Here is a 19425-nt window from a genome sequence, read left to right as displayed (position 1 = left end):
TTGTTTAAAAATATTTCTTTTAAGATATTCTCCTAAATTATCTTTGCTCAGATAAACATTTTACCTTTTCTCAACATCTTGAAAAACCTGCTAAAAATTCAGGTTTTTTGGTGTTTTTCCAGGATTATTTTGACATTGTGAAGAACCCCATGGATCTGTCGACCATCAAGCGCAAGCTGGACACGGGGCAGTACCAGGAGCCCTGGCAGTACGTGGATGATGTGTGGCTGATGTTCAACAACGCCTGGCTCTACAACCGCAAGACTTCCCGGGTCTACAAGTTTTGCACTAAGCTGGCAGAAGTCTTTGAGCAGGAGATTGACCCGGTCATGCAGTCCCTGGGTTACTGCTGTGGGCGCAAGGTGGGTGTCCCTGTGTCCCAGGGGGGTTCTTCCCAACAGCCCAGGTGTGCTGCAGCTGGGGGGACTTTGGTTTTGAAAGAGAAATACAAATGGAAGGGCTGCAGAAAATTTGGTTTTGTTATAAATGTGTTCAGAGCTAAAAAGGTCGATAGCAGCTCTGCCCTTCTGTTATTATTGTTGTGTTTTTCTCCCTCAGGGGACACCTTCTTTAGTTATAAGTAATATTAAAATCCTTCCCTGGTTTCCCATATCCATAAAGCAGAGGTCAAAGGGCCAGCTGCTTTTAGAGTTAATGATTGTCACCAGATTGAGAGGGCAGTGCTGGTACATTCACAACAGCTGGAAAAGTGTGCTGGCCATGGCAGGTCCTCTGACACCCACAGGCTTTGCTTTATAGACCCCTGCTGAACAAAACCCCCCATTGTAAAGGTGCTTTTCTCCCTTGTTTTGCAGTATGAGTTCTCTCCCCAGACCTTGTGCTGCTATGGCAAGCAGCTGTGTACTATTGTAAAGGTGCTTTTCTCCCTTGTTTTGCAGTATGAGTTCTCTCCCCAGACCTTGTGCTGCTATGGCAAGCAGCTGTGTACTATTCCCCGGGATGCTGCCTACTACAGCTACCAGAACAGGTAAGTCCTTGAATCCAGGATTTTCCCTTATTCACAAAGTGAGATCTCTTTTCAGTTCTCTGCACATACAGAGGATGAGGAGGATTTCTAACTTTTACTTTCCTCTGTCAGCCAAGTCAGGGAGAAGTTCTTTTTTGTCTTTCCACGCTGTCCTTTTGCAGTGACTCTGTTTCTCTGTGCTGCAGTGTGAGGCACTCTGTTCCTCAGTGTTCCTCTTAGCCAGGCTGCCCCATGCAATGCTTCAGTGCAGGTCAAGTTGTCCATGTTTTCCATAAAATGAGGAGCAGGGCTTGCTGCAGGGAGAAGGGCAGGACTGCAAAAAGGCACTGGGAAATCCTGTTACCTTGTTCTAGGAGAATTGTGAAAATATGCAGGTTTCTTTACAAGTTAGTGCCAGAGTTTGCCAAGTAAAGGGTACAGTGATTGATTGCAAGACTTGTTTCCCCTTCCTAGCCAGTGCTTCATTATATTTAAATTAGCTTGGAAATAGCATTAAAAACTACCCAGAGACTCCATGAGAAGCTGTGAAAATTAAAATTTCTCTCATTTTTTAATTAATATTAGGACTTGGTGTTTCTATTATTATTAATAAACAATTGTTAGATTAATCTTCCATTTAATGCTTAAATCACCAGTGTTAAAATAACAAAGCAAACTCAAAACTTGGCTTTAATTTTGATTTCTTAGATGATGTGTGTCTTCCCCCCCAAATAAAATACACAATACAAATGGGCTGAGACAAAAGCTTTATTTTAAATAGGGAAAAGGAAGTTATGAATTGCTTTCCAGAGGCTTGGCAGCCTCTAAGCCTTGCCAGCTGTGAAGTTACAGAACCAATTCAGACTTCCAGCACTTGTATTTCATCTTTTTGGGCCATCCCTTCTCTCCAAACATGCTCTTGGGAAGCTCTCAGCCTGTTGAGCCCCACGCTGAAGCAGCACAAGGTGGGAGAGGAAAATGTGTCATCCCACCTTGTGTGGGGGGCCCTGATGGCCTTTGAGAGGCAGAAAGTATTGACAGGCAGGAATAAATTCATGAGCTCTCATAAATGGTTTTATACAGCCACTGTGGACTCTGAGAAGTCAGGCTGAAGAGAAATAAAGCAATTAAAATGTATTTAAAGAGACACTTCAGTAGTGGCATTGGAGAAAAATAACCCATACCCTTAAATGCTGGTAAAATTTGAAATACTTTCCATGTTTTGCATTCTGTATTTGGAAAGAATAGTAACTTCAGATTGAATAGAAGAAGGGCTCATTCTTCTTTCAAAACTGCCTTCCCAGTTTAAGTTTGTGTTAAATCATTTGGATTATTCCATGGAAGGCAAGGTTGGTCACTAGCAAAAAGTGCAGGCTGAGTGGAGCAGAGGGTTCCTCTGCACTGGGGGCTGTAATATTCCACTTTTCTGCCCATTATAAACATGAAAGTCTATTGAAGTCATATTTTTCTGCTCATCCAGTTGCCTTGAGAAGGGGGTAAGGAATTGTGACTTGGGGTAGGGTTGAGTTCAGGAGGAGTGTGAGGTTTTCTGTTTCAGGCCCACTAAATGCAGTGATGGGGCTTTCAAAAAGGTATTTCTGGAGATTAATCACCTTATTGTTAACTAATAGTCCATTTTGCATAGAAAGCCCCTGTTCATCAGCTCTAAACCACTCAAATTTCCTGGGACAGTGATCTTCAAATCTTAGATGTTCTTAAACAAGTAATCAAGTAAAAAACAAATTCCATGCTTCCAGCAGATCTTTAATTGGTCAAATGTTCTTGAATTTTCCATGTACAGAACAGGCAAAATTGTATGCACTTAAAGTCCAGAGTAGCACGTGACTAAATAACAACTGAGAATATTTAGGTACCATGGAATAAATGAGCTCAGGCACTACAGTTCAATCATTAAGGTAATTGTTTGGTATAGAACTGTTCAGATTCCATAATAAGGCAGAAATTCAGGTTGAAGTGTTCAGAAAATGTGCTGCATGTGTGAATATCCAGTTGAGAAAAACAAGTGGTGTCTCAGGTCAGTGCTGCCATCCAGTTATGAATTTAGAATTGCCTTTGCACTTAATTACAGTTGGGAATTCAGCTGTTCATGCTGAGATTGAGCATTTTCTGGACTTTGGTGTTGAACCATAATGTTGCTCTTTAATAAACAGGAGTCCCCTGAACAGTCTGCATTTGAAAAGCTTTTCATGTTTGATGTGTTGCAATAAGTACATTCTTTGGGGTTTCTATGGCTGCTGTAACTACAATATTGTGTGGTTTTTATGGGTTTTGCTGAATATTTGTGGTGACATGCAAAAGGCAGGTCTCTGTTTCTGAGGGTCCACATCCATAATAAGTTACAGCTATTGCTTCACCTTGGTTATTTTATGGACAAATGTTCATGATCTTTAGGTGATTCATTTTCACTGTACTTCAGTTTTTATTTCCTCATTTTGATATCATGGATTAAAGCTTAGAGTGCTTTGAAAGCCCATAAGTTATTCTGAAAATGGATCAGAATTAACCTTTTCTGGGACTGTTTAAATGTAGCAAATTATTAATAGGAGCCTTGGCCATGGATTTTTCTGGCTTCACTGTCCTGTATTTGGGTCCTCCTAATTTTCAGTCCTTCCCAATCTGACTCTTAAAATGATGAGCAACTGTGTTAGTAAGGAAAATGGTGATGGGGGTTTTTAATGTAAGAAAAATTTAAAGAAGCACATTATAGGAAAAAGAGAAATGAACAATGCATGAAAGGATATAAACTTCTGAACCTCTTGTGTTGGGATTTTTAAAAAAATTATTAGATACTATTTTACCAGTTAGGGATAGGGTGTGAGGAGCAAGGGAAATCAGTGGAAATGAGTTGTGCTGTGTCTGTGCCCACTCCTGAAACCCTCCTCTCTAATATCCACAATGTATTTATCATGCCCAATGATAAATTAGCAGAATACATTTGTTTTTCTCCTGGCCTTGCTCTGTTGCATTCCCAGCTCCCAGAGCCTGGTTTTCCTTGGGAGGGCGATGTGTTCAGTGCCAGGGGAGTGCCCTGGGAGGAGCTGGCTGCAGTTAGGAGGGGTTAGGCTGGCAGTGGCTCCATGGCAGTGTCACTGGGGTTGGCTTAACTGGGACCAGCCCCAGGGGCAGGGCAGGGCTCCTCCTGCCACAGCAGCCCCTGCAGGAGCTTCCAGGCTCCTGAGCTGTGCTGAGGGCACTCAGGGGTGGCTCATGGAGCATCTCCCTGCCCAGGGTGGCCCTGGTGTGTCCCAGCAGGAATTCTGATCCATCCCAGGCCATCAGGGCCTGCCTGTGGCTGTCCCCAGCTCGGACCGGGGCTCTGGGGGTTGCAGCAGTTGAGGTGTCCGGGGTGGGCTGAGGGGGCAGAGCTGCCCCATTGCTCAGGCTCCAGCCTGGAGTTGTTGGTTCATTGTGGCCCTGAGTCCCCTGGTGCCTCTGACACTCCCATCCCACGGCTCTGGTGTCTGAGTACTAAACCTGCCTCGTTCTGTGCTGCCATCGCTGCTTCCACTCTCTCACTCTCCATAAAGCTCCTTTATTTTGATGATCCTTTGTGGCCTTCCTGCATTTTACAGCTGTGGCCTCTCTGTTACCTTTGTTCATGTGTGAATTCATATCCTTTCCAAACATTTAGCTTCCTTTTTTTATTTTTTTTTTTATTTTAGTGACCCTGACAACTTTGGTTCCAGTTCATCTGAAACAAACAACCAAAAAAACCCAAACCAAAACAAAACGAAAACCCCTCCAAACACACCCCCCTCTCTCAAAATCCATGTAACCTTGATGTTATTTTATTTTTTCAAATGCAGATTGTATTTTCATTGAGTTGTATTCCAATTTACTCAGCTTGGTTTGGTAAACTGCAGAATTGTTTTTGCTGAGTATGACTTGGATTGGCTCTTGGTCTGGTGACCAAAAATTGTACTTTAGCTTTATGTTCAATTTGTAAAGCTTAATTAATTCCACATCTTTAATGTACCTGATAAATATATTGTATGTATGTACAATATTTCATGTTGTTCACATATATACATATATTGTATTTATATATATGAATGGCTGGAAACTCTGACCCATAATTGCATTTCTGTTAAATGTTTGTCTAGAGTATGGATTTGGTTTCATTTATATGAAAGAATGTTAGCTGAGCAATTGGTCACATTTAATCTTACAGTCAAATTTTGAATTTATTGTTTTTATGGATTTTTTTCAATATCAAGTGTTTCTGCTTTTGCAGTTTTGACTCGCAATCAGTAAAAGCTTTCAGCATATCTCCTAATTACTTAAATCTGTAATAAAAGTGTCCTTAAAGCTTGTTGACAGGCTCCTTTTTACCCAAAGGAAACTCAATCAGTCTCAAGCCTGGAATCAAAGAGAATTTTTTTTTCCCTGAGCGATGCAAATCAAATCCAAATTCTTAAATTTGAAGCCTGTACAAACGTAGCTCCTGTGGCTACTGCACAAATGCTGCCCAGCTTTGGGAAGTGAGGCCCAGCACTTGGTACGACGTGTGAAATGAGACCGAATGCTAATCTGTGCTTTGCCTTGGCTTTCTGCTCTGTGTTGTCTTGGTGTTTGCGTCTTACCTCTTACGTCTGTGCTGTTTGTTCCCTCCCCTGTTCTCTAATCCTGCCCTCCCCTCCCTCTGTGCCTCCTCATTGTCCACACTGACCCATCAATCAACCAACAACGTCCCCCCTTCCGTCGTGCTCCTGGTGATCTGCCCTGCCCTGGTTGGTGGCTCCGTGCTTGGGTGGCTGTGTTTGTGCTGGACCAGCTCACCCAAATATGGCCTTCTTGCTGACAGGTATCACTTCTGTGAGAAGTGTTTCACTGAAATCCAGGGGGAGAATGTCACCCTGGGTGATGACCCTTCCCAGCCTCAAACGTAAGTCTCCTCCTTTCCTCTGCATCCTGAATTTTGGAATGGGGCAGGGGGAGGGTGTCCTGGTTTGGGAGTAAAACCCAAACCTGTGGGTGGTGTCTGGGGGGAAATGCCTTGTTCCTTCCTAGCAGGAGATTTATAGGGACAGGATTAAGAGCTCTTGGGTCTCTTACTCTGCCCAGCACTGCTGCCCATTCCTGGGGTGGCAGACCCTGGGTAATGTGCTTGGAGGGGAGCAGTGGAAGCTGTGTCAATAAATGTCACTAATCCATCACCTTTTCTAATGGAAAACTTCCATCTAATTCTGATACCTCACCTTCTGAAGCACAGCTCGTGTTTCTAAAACCAAAGGCTTGCCTCTAACCTGGCCAGAAAAATCAGATTTGAGGCTTAGGATTTGGTTTAGAAGGTGGCTGCTTTACTGACAGTAGCTTCCCTTGTTCTTTATGATTTTAATTTTATGTGTAGACTTGGATATCTCTTGCTTTTAATTTACATAGAAAGTGAAAAGGGAAAAATATTTTCTGTAGCTTAAAATGCAATGAACTGAATTGCTTGCTCTGACCAGAAAATAAATACTGAGGTGCTTTCTTCAGACTTGAGGTTTGCTGTAATTCAGCAAAGCATGATACTGTCTGAGATTCTGATGTGAGGGTGCTACTGAGTTTTCATATTAACTCTTTGTCTCTAGAACCATCTCTAAGGATCAGTTTGAAAAGAAGAAAAACGACACCCTGGATCCAGAGCCGTAAGTACCAGGCTGTTGTTTTCCTTCCCAAAATCTCTCTGCTTCCACTTGTCCTTGAGCCAGCAGGGCAGAAATGGGGCAGGGAGTAAAGAACTCTTCTGTTCCCCCTTCCCTGCCCAAACAGACTGCAGAATCCTTCCCTCAAATTCCCAGCACAGCCCCCAAAGTCAGTGTGTGATTTGCTGCCCCAGAGGAACACAGGGGTCCACAGACAGTTCCTGGTTCTGTTATTTGGGTGATTCCAAGGGTGTGCCCTGCCAGGGCTGGGAATGGCCCTCCCTCCTTCAGAGCCTCCTTCCACCCTGGGCTCTGCATTCCTGGGGCACTTCTGCTTTTTCCCCTTGTGGTTCTAAGCCACATTTTCCTCTTCCCTGAGTGCTGAGCCCACCAAAGGCCAAGGTACCTGTGTGACCCTTGGGAGGCTCAGGGGGGGCCCAGCTGAGCACAGGGTTGCTTTCCCTGCAGTGGGATTTTCTCATCCTGCTCCATCTTCTCTGGCAGTTTGAGGCACAACACATTTTGATTCCTTTGCTTATCTTTGCAGATTCTAAATAGAGCCCCTCTTCAGCCTGGAAGGCTGGACTGAGACAGAGCCCAGTGTGTTTGGCTTCTTAACCTGCACTCTGGACTGGGGTTAAAAACCTTTAACAGTTTTCCCATCCAAAAAAAGAATTCTGACATACATTTTTTTTTAGCAGAAAACAAAAGATAAAAACAAGAGTACAGCAGAGCCATGCAGGCAAAGACAAGTTAATACATGTTTTTTGGCAAGGTGGTTCATGAATGACTAGTTCTTACATTTACAGTAAGTTGAGCAACCATTTATTCAGCTTGTGGTTGTTGCAGCAATTCAGAATTAAATCTGTGGAGGTATTGTTGAGGATTCTGTGAAACTGGGATTCTGCTTAGAACAGGATAGAAAAGATCCAGAAAAAGTTGAGCATGACAGCCCATTTCAGATTTTTAAAGCAGCACATTTTACAATTTATATATAGGTGTAGATGTATATGTATAACTTGCACGTGGATTGATAGATGTACATCTGAATCTATTCTGAGTATTTTTTTAAACTTAGATGTAAATTGGACCTGGTGAAATTGATTCAGTTCTTAGCAGAGGATTGGCAACTCCTTCTTTCATTCTGAATTCTGGAAAATTACTTACTTAACAGCAAAGGTAATTTGCTGCTGGTTTTTTCTCTTCAGGTTTGTTGACTGCAAAGAATGTGGTCGGAAGATGCACCAGATTTGTGTGTTACATTATGATATTATTTGGCCTTCAGGGTAAGAGATGTTTGTTAGTTTTTTACCCCTTGTATAATGACCCGATGTAGTTTATGTAATTAAAGACTTTCTGCCTTTGTTCTTTAATATGTGGACACAGCCTTTTAAAGAACTGAGTACAAAGGGACAAAGCATTTCTAAATAAAATACTTCTTTTGTGTGTTTGAGGTCTTAGTTCAGTATATTCAGATGAAGATGTGTATTTTCATCCACACAGATTTGTGTGGTTTCTTTCTAACTCTTAACCAAGGGCAGCTGGCTGGAGGAGAGTTTGTATGCACAGAGCACAAATGCAGGTGTAACTGCTTGGCAGAGTTAAACCAGCTTTAAATCCCTCAAAAATTGAGTGAAATGAGGTGTTCAAAGCCAGAGAAAAATATATTGTACTCTGACATTTAAATTACATGTTCAAACATTGGGTTTAAGCTCACCAATAATGGGTTTATACTAAATTTTTGGCTTTTTTTTTCCCTCAATAGGTTTGTCTGTGATAATTGTCTGAAGAAAACTGGTAGAACACGCAAAGAAAACAAATTCAGTGCTAAAAGTGAGTTTGGTATTCCTGTTTTTATCTCCATCTTCTTCCTGCCACCCCTAATGGGTTTTTGATTGAGACTTTGTGTTGTCATGACAGACAGCACAGGAACATTTGCAAAATGGGGAGCAGCACAGCCTGAGGCTGTTGGAATTTTAATCAACATTTGAAAGCCCTGCTGTTTATGTGTTTGTGGTCAGTCTTGTTGCTGCTTGGCATGTTTGACATCTTTGTCATTGTTTTCTAGGGTTAAAAGCAAAAAGGGACAGATAGAACAGAAGGAGCACAGGGCTGTGTGTGCTCCACTGGCTGCATTCTGCCAGGTCTCCCTGCAGGGCTGGAGCTGTAGTGACATGATTGTCACCTCTGTGCCCTTCCCATGACCTGTAGGAACCAGTGGTGCTGCAGTGCAGGTGCTGCCAAGTACCAAAGTGTGGGAAGAGCTTTTCTTGCCTCCAGAGCAGTGGTGGGGTAAGAACTGAGCCACTCATGGCACTGGGTGCTCTTGGCTGCAGCCATTGCCATGGTCTGGTGGAATTGGGCACTAAGGAGGGCCAGGAGATGCCAGCTCAGCTTGGCTCAGCCTCCAGGTCCCTACAGGGAACACAACTGGGACATTTTCATCCGTGCACGTCAGGTGGGGCAGGAGAAGGGGCTGCTGTTGGAGATGCAGGGTCAGTGCAGAGGGCAGAGAAATAAAGTGAGTGTAGACAGCAAGGGGGTGATTCAGGCTCTTGAACAAGCAGAACTTGCAGGGACATTTCATTCCTCCCTTGATCCCTTGATCCTTAGAAGTCTGGGCATTACTGGGTGATGTTGTGCCTGCAGACTTCCAAGCTGGGATAAAGGCAAGGTTTTGCATTAAAAATGTGAGTTCTTGAGGACTTCACGTGTGGTTGATTGTGTAGCAGGAGATGTGAAGGGGGTGATTTGCAGATGATGATGATGTTGTGTGAGGCATGGTGGGTTCCAGCAATCAGAACAGTCTCTGGAGTAACCTGATGCACTCAAGAGAGTTTTGTTAAAGAGGCCTAAATTAGTCTCATTAAAAACAGATTAAAATTGGAGGAGAACATTAATAAAATTATGAAATCCAACTGTAGTGTAAGACACCCATTTTAAATGTGTGTTTCTCCTGTTCTATGCTGACTTTACAGCATGTAAATTTCCTTAAAATAACTGTGTGATTCCCTGGCTATCTGCAGTTGTTCTGTGGCTCTGGTTGAAGTTTGAGTAACCAGCCATGTAGTTCAAGGTAGCTATTCTGTTCTGGACAGGGAAATAATGGTGCTTTTTTTCCTTTCCTCCCTGCCCCTCTCCTTTCCCTGCTGTTTGTCTTTCTCCCCTGGGGATCTGAGTCCTGCTGCCAGCTGTAACCCACTGGTGGGCTCAGCTCTGGAGATCAGCTTTCTTCAGCAGTGTTCTGGTAGGAATGCAAGAGCAGGGAAGGGAAAGGAAAGTCTGTTCTTGTCATCAAAACCTTGGTCCTGCTGCTGACCTGAAAACAAACTTAAGCAGTGAAAGTTTGAAACATATTCCCTCTTCTCTAAAAAACCTTTACTACCCAAGGTGCCATCAATATTTCTCCCCTCTCAAAAAGCATGATGGCACAACTGCTGATAGCCAAGACAGCACATCCCTCAGCTCTTCTGGAACATTCATGTTCCTATTGCACAGTGAGTAAAATTGGTTATTTGAACTCATAGCCTGCCAGATATGACCAGTGTGCAGCTGGGTTCTGCTGGAAAACCCTGAACTTTTGAAGTATTTATTTTGCTAAGAAAATCTACAAGTATTACCTCACCAGTAGCCAGTGCAGAGAGGTTCAAAGACAAAGATATCCTGACAAATAAGTCACCCAAAGCAGTTTCCTGGCGAGAAGTCACAGTAGCCAGGAGTTGGAGTTTCTCCCTCTCTGTCCAGTTACTCAGCCACTAACAAAGGTCTGGCTGTTGCTGCTGTCCCAGACCTGTGCTGGAGGTTTCTCCTCAGCAGTTTGGGTGCCTTTGTCCAGGTTTGCACTGCAGTTTTCACTGGGCTTTGAGCTTTTATTAGAGGTGCATATGTGAGAACTGTCCAAGAACCAAAATCCAGCTGCTTTCTAAAACAACTTTCACTCATATTCTAGGAGATCAAAATAAGCAAGTTATTAGATCCTTTGCTTAAAGTATATGTACTTTAATGCTGCCTATTTCTTTTATCTCCTTTTCTGGTCTTTTTGGGTTTGTTGGTTTCCAAGCTTTAAGGAAGGAAGCAGATATCCCTTGGTTGCTTAGCATTGGGAAGATGAAGAGATGCAAACACAACAAGACAGTAGAGTTAACTCCAGTGGCTTTCTGAAAATGTTCCCACTCATCAGCTGAAATGGAGCCCTTTCTGCTTTTTCTCTTTGTCTTCAGAGAAATCAACAGAACAAAACAATTCCCTCTAAAGTATTTGTGAATTTCCTTTTGAGTCATCCCCCAACTCTTACATATGGAAAGGCCAGTAGAGTGTATTGGAGATCCTGGGAGAGGCTCAGTGTGTTGGAATGGGTAAAGGACGTGGTGGTTTTACTTCAACCTGCCTTTAAATTTCATTTTTTAATTCAAATTGTTAATTACTTCCAGATAAATGATATTTAGACTGGTTATGACCACAGAATCTCACTGGACAAGGGGACAAGTTAAAAGATGTAATTAAAGATTGCTGTCTTTGGCAATTTCTGTAAACTGATTGTAATGAAACTGCCAGAGGGCAGGGCTGGATGGGATATTGGGAGGAAATCCTTCCCTGGGAGGGTGGGCAGGCCCTGGCCCAGGGTGCCCAGAGCAGCTGTGGCTGCCCCTGGATCCCTGGCAGTGCCCAAGGCCAGGCTGGGCAGGGCTTGGAGCAGCCTGGGACAGTGGAAGGTGTCCCTGCCATGGGAGGGGTGGCACTGGATGAGTTTTAAGGTCCCTTCCAACCCAAACCATTCCATGATTCTATAAAATTAAGTGTATAAATCCCTTAGAAAGTGAAATATTCTTTTGAGTATGTGAGTTTTTTCCCCAGTATTGGAGCCTGAAGAAATTTTTAGCACAGATATTTCATTGCAGAATTCTGTGTGCAGGCTCAGAGTCAGGGAGGAGCCAGGGGCCTTGTGTCAGGAGCCAAATATCAACTGAAAAATCAAGTAACAGAGAGCAAAAATTAAATGTATTTTATTAAAATGATCATCTGTAGATTACACTATTACTTTGGAAAAGATAGCAGATTGACCAGAAAGTGAAGTAAAAATATGAGTGGTAAAATAAGTACAGCAGGATAAGAGAAATAGTCATAAATCTTCAAGTCAAAACAGTGGGGTCCTTCTGCTTTCTTGATTTAACCCAAAATCATCATGATCTCTGTCATTTGTTGTGGATTTATTTGAAAACCATCACATCCTGTAAGACCACAAGCCCAGCTCCCCACAGAAGCCAGGTGTGAATGTAAAGATGGAGTGAGGGCACCTGGACAATCTGTGGGCCTCAACTCCCCCAGACCTCCATCTCTGGGCAGGAACTCTTTAACCCTGATGTGCAGATTGCTGCAAAAGCTCTGCAAAAGAAAAGCAACAGCAATGAAATCTCCATTGAAGTCAAAAGGCTTTTCATTTCTGTTGATTTGCTTTGCTTTGCTTGAAAAGGTGTGGCATGGAGCCAGATCTGTGCAGTGATGTAATCTCTGTCAGCCAGCCAGAGTGGGGCTGGGAGGAGAAAACATTGGCAGGGCTCATAAAACGAGGCTGAAATTGAAAAATGCGACGTGAAGCTGCCTTTGTTAGTTCACTTCCAGGGTAACTGTGGCACTCCCTAGATTCTGCTGCCACAGGGGGGTGTGGAAAGCAGGGGGGGTTTGCTTCTGGGGAAAAGCAGGGATGGGTTTGCATCTCTTCATTTTCACTGTATAAATCAAACCATCCCGTTTTCACATGGAGGTAAAACAAAAGGGGATAATATCAAATCTCAAAAACTCCTTCCTTGCAGAGGAGGAAGCTGAAGGAGCTCTGGGGCACAGTTGCAGGCTGACCTGAGCTCCAGTGTTCACATTTCCATGGTGTTCTCCCCTCCCTTGCAGGGCTGCAGACCACACGCTTGGGGAACCATTTGGAAGACAGAGTGAACAAATTCCTGCGGCGGCAGAACCATCCTGAGGCTGGAGAGGTCTTTGTCAGAGTGGTAGCAAGCTCAGATAAGACAGTAGAAGTTAAACCAGGAATGAAATCCAGGTCAGTCTTGTTTGTTATAATGAATGCAATCCTTTTTATTTGTTTTATTTTGAAGCCTCCTTGGTGGGGTTATTGTAAAATTGTGCCAATTTGCACTTTAATGCCTTTGCACATTTTTGAAATCTGGGCATGTTTAGGATTGTGAAAGGTTAAAAAATGTAGAGGAAGTGACTGTTTTGGGGACAGTGGGGACATCCTGGGACTTTGTGTCACTACACCTCGAGAGTGACCACATTTTGGTTACTTCATTTTGTTGTGTTTTTAGAAACACTTCAGATTTTAGGAGTAATTTTTAATTTGCTTCATTATAAATAAAAAGCTTAAAAGCTTTAGTCTGTGAAATATTTTGGGTTAAATTCTTAAAAACTGTGTTTATGTGACATCACTTCATACTAATGCATCACATTTTCTGCTCTGTAGCCTATTTAAAGGCTTGTGGTCTCATGCACTCAATGCTGGCCTGTTCAGCCCTGTGTTCTATATGGAAACAGTCTTTCCATGAATTTACAGGAGCAGGACTCCCTGTTTTACTGCAGCTCTGATCTGACCCCATTTAACTCCTGCCTAAAAATCTTCCTAAGGAGTTAAAAATGAGGTTGACAATAATCCCCTCGCTCCGGCAGGACACTGCTTTAATAATTTACTTTATTTGGTTGTTTTTTTTTCCTCCTGCTGCCCTGTCCTGCAGGTTTGTGGACTCTGGTGAGATGTCAGAGTCCTTCCCTTACCGCACCAAAGCTCTGTTTGCGTTCGAGGAGATCGACGGCGTGGACGTGTGCTTCTTTGGGATGCACGTGCAGGAGTATGGCTCAGACTGCCCCCCTCCCAACACCAGGTACCCCTGCACTGCCCCTGCACACACCTGGCACGTGCCTTTCAGTCCTGCTCTGGGACTGCACATGACTTTGAGGGGAAAGACAAATATCAAAAAATGGAATTTATTAGGATAAATACTTATTCTAATTATCAACTCACACAACCTCCTGTATCCACCAATACAATAAATCAAAAAAAATTACAAAATCTACAGTTATAACAAACAAAAATGTTACATCTTTTGCATTCTGCTTTTAATTTTGCCTCTCGATGTATATTCTTGCTGTCTAAAGAAATGCAGCCCTTCTTTTGCTTTTGAGGACTTTACACCACATTAAGACCCATGAACATGCATTAAAGCACCATCAGCATTTATTTGTCCTTCTGCCCGTTTGTCTGGTGCAGAAGTCAGCTGCCAGTAGGCAGAGCAGTGCTGAGTGTGTCCGTGTGTCCCTGCAGGCGTGTGTACATCTCCTACCTGGACAGCATCCACTTCTTCCGGCCGCGCTGCCTGCGCACGGCCGTGTACCACGAGATCCTCATCGGCTACCTGGAGTACGTCAAGAAACTGGGGTGAGTCACAGTGGCCAGGCCAGGAGCCTGCCTCTCCCGTGGTTTTTCACTTGGGGGAGTCTCTGCTTCCTTCTGCCCTCCCTGGGATTTGGTCACTTTGGTGGTTTTTGTTGTTGGGATTGCTGAACTGACAGCACGTCGTTCATTTGGTCAAAGGTTCACTTCATTATGATAGCTCTGACTTTATCCCTTGTCAAAACATGGGTTATTGCTTCAGCACCTTTGCTACAAAGAAAAAAATCTTTAAAATTTAAAAAATAGAGCCAGAGGTCTATAATGAGTTTATAATGAATTTATAACAAGGTTTGAGTTGGCTTTCTGCTGGCAGTCACAGGTGTTGTTTGTTGTGTGTGACACAGGTATGTGACAGGGCACATCTGGGCCTGCCCCCCCAGTGAAGGAGATGATTACATCTTTCATTGCCACCCACCTGACCAGAAAATACCCAAACCCAAACGTTTGCAAGAGTGGTATAAGAAGATGCTGGACAAGGCATTTGCTGAGAGAATCATTCACGACTACAAGGTTTGTTACTGTTGCATTTCTGATTCAGTTTTTATAATGTTCTCATTTGAAGTGAGCTACTGTTGTTTCATAAGACCTGAAAAGTGGAGTAATGTTGTACAAGGGGTTTATTCTCAATCAGTTTCTTCATTTTCTTAGAATTTCTTGAGGTCTTGCTTTTCAGGCTGAAAATTCCTTAGGTTTGGTGTCTGCATGAAGGGAAATCTGCAAGAACCTGCCTTTGTGTATTTTTCTTTCACTGCATTTTCTAGGCAAGGAAATATGGAGCTTGTCATGGTTTATGGAAGCTGTTTGTTTCTGGTGATTCTGGAGGAGCAGGTGAAATGCTGGACCCCACTAGTGTGAAATAAAAGAGCTCCTTATGACAAGAATGATCTTCATAACTGCAGAATATCACACATGTACCAGAAAATAAGTATAAGGTGGCAAAGGGAGCATTTGCCACTCCTTTCATGCTAAAATGTACAAGAATTCCTTAGTGGTAGTGACAGTGCTGGAAAAATTGATGTTTTGATGGCAAGTGACAGTTCCTGAATGTGTGGAGTAGGAACAGCCTCTAACAAGCCTTGTCATCAGTGTGGCAAAGAGCTGGGAAATTTGCCTCCTGATAAGGGGGTTTTGAAAGCAGAGAGGGGTCAGTTGCATTTTCCAGGGGTATCTTGGTAGAAGCATGAACTGATGGCATGGCAGGGTCAGGAAAGCCTCAGCCCTGATCCTCAGTGGAGCAGGGAGTGGGGCTGTGCCAGGATGGCCAGGCTGAGTCTGGAGCTGCCCAGAAAAGGAGCAGCTCCTGCCTGTGGGTGAGGCCCAGCTGCTCAGTGCAGCTCTGGGCCATGGCTCTGGTTCTCCCCTCTCTCTGCTGAGTGATCTTCATTTATTTATTGCTGCTCTGGTGTGATGTGCTCAACAGGACATCTTCAAACAAGCAACTGAGGACAGGCTGACCAGTGCCAAGGAGCTGCCTTACTTTGAAGGTGATTTCTGGCCTAATGTGCTGGAGGAAAGCATCAAGGAGCTGGAGCAGGAGGAGGAGGAGAGGAAGAAGGAAGAGAGCACTGCAGCTAGTGAAACAACAGAGGTGGGTTAGCTTTATGTGCCATATTCTCCCTTAGCTCACAAAGCTGGTAATTAATGCTTTAATAGAGAGGTCACATCAGATAAACTAGAAAAGATCATTTACAGCAGACATGAAATCAGGGGTCCCTTGAACTGCATTTCTGTTTTTCTTCTTGGTTAACAAATCTACTGATGGCTTGGTTTGTTTTTTTTACCAGCCTCAGAAGTCACTTATGTCAGTTCAGCATCTCTCTTCTCAGAGAAAGGTGTTAAGCTGCTTTTGCCACGCTACATTTGCTTGCAGTTATTTGGCTGAGCTTCTGGTTCACACCTTTGCAAAGCACCTCCAGCATTTGCATTTTGAAAGGTGCTGGATTTTTCAAAGCTGAATGAAATGTGGCTGTTATTTAAGCACAGGTACTTGTAGTCATTTGCAACAGCAAAGGGCTGAAATTTGAAAGTGTTTATTGCAGGCTTTGCGTTGGTGGGAAAAGTTGATCCTGATGGTGCTGTTCCTTCACCAACATCCTCTCTTTGTATATAAAAACCAACCAAGAAAAAAAAACAAAAACACAAAAAAACAACCAAGGTTTTCAGGGCCCTGGACAGAATGTCATCATTCATTTTTATTTCCATCTTGATTCTATCTGCAACCAAATGGTCTCAGCACTTTTATACTGTCCCTTTCACTTGAGATTTGCAGCAAGACATTTTGAAAATAAATGTTGTAGGAAAATCTGAAGTCTAATAGGTTGAGGTAGAACCAAAAGCTTTACCTGGGGAAAGCCCCCTTGAAACTTAGATGCTGTGACTGTTTGCCTTCAGTCTGTGTTACATGGGATTGATGGGAGGGATGCACCTTAATCCATCAATTTTGTGATGTCAGAAAGTTCCTTCTGTTAAACCTTAGCAGCTCTTCCAAAGTTAATACAGTTTGTGGCTATGTTTTAATGGAACCACCAAATTAACAGCTTTCACTTTGTTCCTTCTGAATGTGACTTTGAATGTTGAGATACTTCAGCAAGCACTGCTGTATAAAAGGAAGTGGAATACAGGGTTTGGAATTAGGCTGCAGCCCTCTCTTGCTAACAGGATAACATGCAGTAAATCAGGGACAACAGTGGTGTGAGCATTTACTCTGCATCTAGGAGGGGTAAAAGGTGTTTGAAAAAGCCCAGAACAATTCACTGGGAACTCAGAGAAGTTGTGGCCTAAAATACAGTGCAGCCTTGCTTGGGAACATCCCTGTGCTCCCCCTGAGTGCCTGGGCAGCAGCAGGGAACACAACTGCACAGCTTGCTGAGGTGTCACCCAGTCATGGCACACTGGGCTCTTTGCCTCTTGACTCAGCAAAAGGAGCAAATTTAAAAGCTTGAGAACTTCCTCCATGCAGACACCTACACTGGGTCAGTGCATGGAGGAAACTGCCCAGCAGAGGGGATCTCCATGGGCACCAGACACACGGACTTGGTACTGAAATGGCAGACTCTGTCCTGCATTCTTTGTCCTAAATGTTGGGCATGTGAAGAGAAAGCTTCCTGCAAGTGAGCATGTGCTGCAGGTATCAGTCAGAGGGGAGTAAAGAGGTGGTAAATACTCAGAGTTCCTGGCAAAGCTTCTGAAGGGTGAGGCTCCCCCAGGAACCGTCCATCAGCATCTCTGGCTGAGCTGGCTGAATGTCAGAATGAAATGGTACAAACACAACCCTACAACTTCTTCAAACACCTTGGAATACTTTGTACAGTTTGCCAAATATAAACTTGCTAGAGGTGGAGTAGAAAAAAAACTGAGACTTGGCTTGTTTGATAAGTTTTAGTCTGTTCTTCCTTTTGGTGTTTAAATTTTAAGATCTCAGCTGGGGCTTTAGGATGTGGAGGCAAAGGAGGGCAGGCTCCAGTTCCATCAGTGGAAGGAAACTTGGGGCAGTCAAGGTGGGAGCATGAAACAAGTCACTTCTGAATCCCTTCAAGTCACTTAGAGCTCTCTCTGGTATCCCATAAAAGTGTCTCATTTTAATTTCCAAACAGGTTTGGTCAGAAAACCCACAAAATTAGTTAGAGAGAGCCCAGGAGTGGACAGGGAATTCCTGTCCAAGCCTCATTAATGGAGTGTGGAAGGATGGCAGCACTCTATAAATAGAATTGCTTTCTGCAGTTGGAATATTTTTGTTTTCCTGGAATAAATATGCCTGTGGACAAACCCTGTGTTTGCTTGTACATACTGTTCATGGAACTTGATTATGTATGTGTGTGTATTTATATTTATATATATCCAAGTATTGCAGTAGCTTATTTTTACTTTTATGATGACCAACATTCTAGAAGTTGGAGAGGGGTTTTTCCTGAGCCCTCCCTGCCGAGGGCTTGGGGTTTGAGTTTTTAAGGACATGAGAACTCTAGAAGTTATTTCTGTTTTCCCAGGTCATCTAAATAGCATCATCTGCTATTTTTCACTCTCTTTACTTACATCTGACATTCAGTGTATGGCCACTGTGGTTTGTGCTGTAACTTGGGCACGAGTGGAAGTTTTGGAGATTGTTTTTTTGGGAGCTGCACATGCAGCTGGAAGTCTGCAGGATGGAGAATAATGTGTTTTGTTGGTTTCAATTCAAATCCTGCATGTTCTTATCTGTGTCCTGCTCTAAATTTGTTCAGTAAAAACAAGCATTAAATCAGAGCTCAAGCAAGTATGTGACACACCAAATGCACAGTAAAGCAAAGCACTGCACTCCTGGAATTTTAAGTCCATATTATTTGTGTCATTTTATCATCAGCTGCAAGATCTAAAGCAGTGGAAGCTGAAGTATGATGTTGGAGAAGGGAAAACAATCCGTGTAAAATGGGAATTTTTTAATGTATACATACTTTGAAAGTTTATTTTTAAACAGTGTTTGGATTTGTTTGCCTGCCAGTTTGGCTTTTGATTTTTCCTGGAAGATAGGATATATTTAACACAGGAGAGCTGATCTACAGGCATTGGAACAAAGTTCTATTCCTGACAGCAGAAGTGTGTCACTGTGAGCCCAGTGAATGGGAGACAGCTCTCCAAAGTGTAACATCTTTCCTGTTCCTTTATTGCAGGGGAGCCAGGGTGACAGCAAGAACGCCAAGAAAAAGAATAACAAAAAAACCAACAAGAATAAGAGCAGCATCAGCAGAGCTAACAAGAAGAAGCCCAGCATGCCCAACGTGTCCAATGACCTGTCCCAGAAGCTCTATGCCACCATGGAGAAGCATAAAGAGGTACTGTGGGAATCTGCTGTAAAAAGATAGGATTTATTCCTGTAAATGCAGGCACAGGCATATTCAGAACTGAAAATCAGGAGGAATAAACCCTGTGGTTGGGCTAGGAATGTTTCTGTTGCATAACAACACATTGGAAGAGATTAGCCTAAAGTAAGTTAATTAATAAGGTTGTCACTGCAGAGAGCACCAGCTCCTTCCTGCACCATTCCCTGACCTCTCTGCCTTTTATTTCTTCCCCGTTTCCCTGCAGGTCTTTTTTGTGATTCATTTACATGCGGGGCCTGTGATCAACACCCTGCACCCCATTGTGGACCCGGATCCTCTGCTGAGCTGTGACCTGATGGACGGGCGGGACGCCTTCCTCACCTTGGCCCGGGACAAGCACTGGGAGTTCTCCTCCCTGCGCCGCTCCAAGTGGTCCACGCTGTGCATGCTGGTGGAGCTGCACACGCAGGGCCAGGACCGCTTCGTCTACACCTGCAACGAGTGCAAGCACCACGTGGAGACCAGGTGGCACTGCACGGTCTGCGAGGTACGTGGGCA

At 43.5% G+C, this 19425-nt stretch overlaps 1 protein-coding gene across 5 annotated transcripts in view; it reads left to right on the top strand.

Moving 5' to 3' along the window:
• The window catches only part of LOC120513318 (CREB binding protein), a 95463-nt gene that overhangs the window by 70078 nt on the left and 5960 nt on the right, over positions 1-19425 (top strand). For all 5 annotated transcript variants that reach the window (XM_039732628.1, XM_039732631.1, XM_039732627.1 and 2 more), the window contains 13 exons: positions 123-362; positions 900-988; positions 5793-5873; positions 6562-6618; positions 7824-7901; positions 8381-8448; positions 12517-12667; positions 13356-13502; positions 13943-14056; positions 14416-14581; positions 15492-15659; positions 18718-18879; positions 19133-19414. In XM_039732628.1, coding sequence (XP_039588562.1) covers positions 123-362; positions 900-988; positions 5793-5873; positions 6562-6618; positions 7824-7901; positions 8381-8448; positions 12517-12667; positions 13356-13502; positions 13943-14056; positions 14416-14581; positions 15492-15659; positions 18718-18879; positions 19133-19414 — 1803 coding nt within the window. The remainder of the gene's footprint in view (positions 1-122; positions 363-899; positions 989-5792; positions 5874-6561; positions 6619-7823; positions 7902-8380; positions 8449-12516; positions 12668-13355; positions 13503-13942; positions 14057-14415; positions 14582-15491; positions 15660-18717; positions 18880-19132; positions 19415-19425) is intronic.

Source organism: Passer montanus, unplaced genomic scaffold, assembly GCF_014805655.1.
Source record: "Passer montanus isolate IOZ18808 unplaced genomic scaffold, ASM1480565v1 scaffold8, whole genome shotgun sequence".
In the NCBI taxonomy this organism is placed as follows: Eukaryota; Metazoa; Chordata; class Aves; order Passeriformes; family Passeridae; genus Passer; species Passer montanus.
This window is presented reverse-complemented; position numbering and strand designations above follow the sequence as displayed.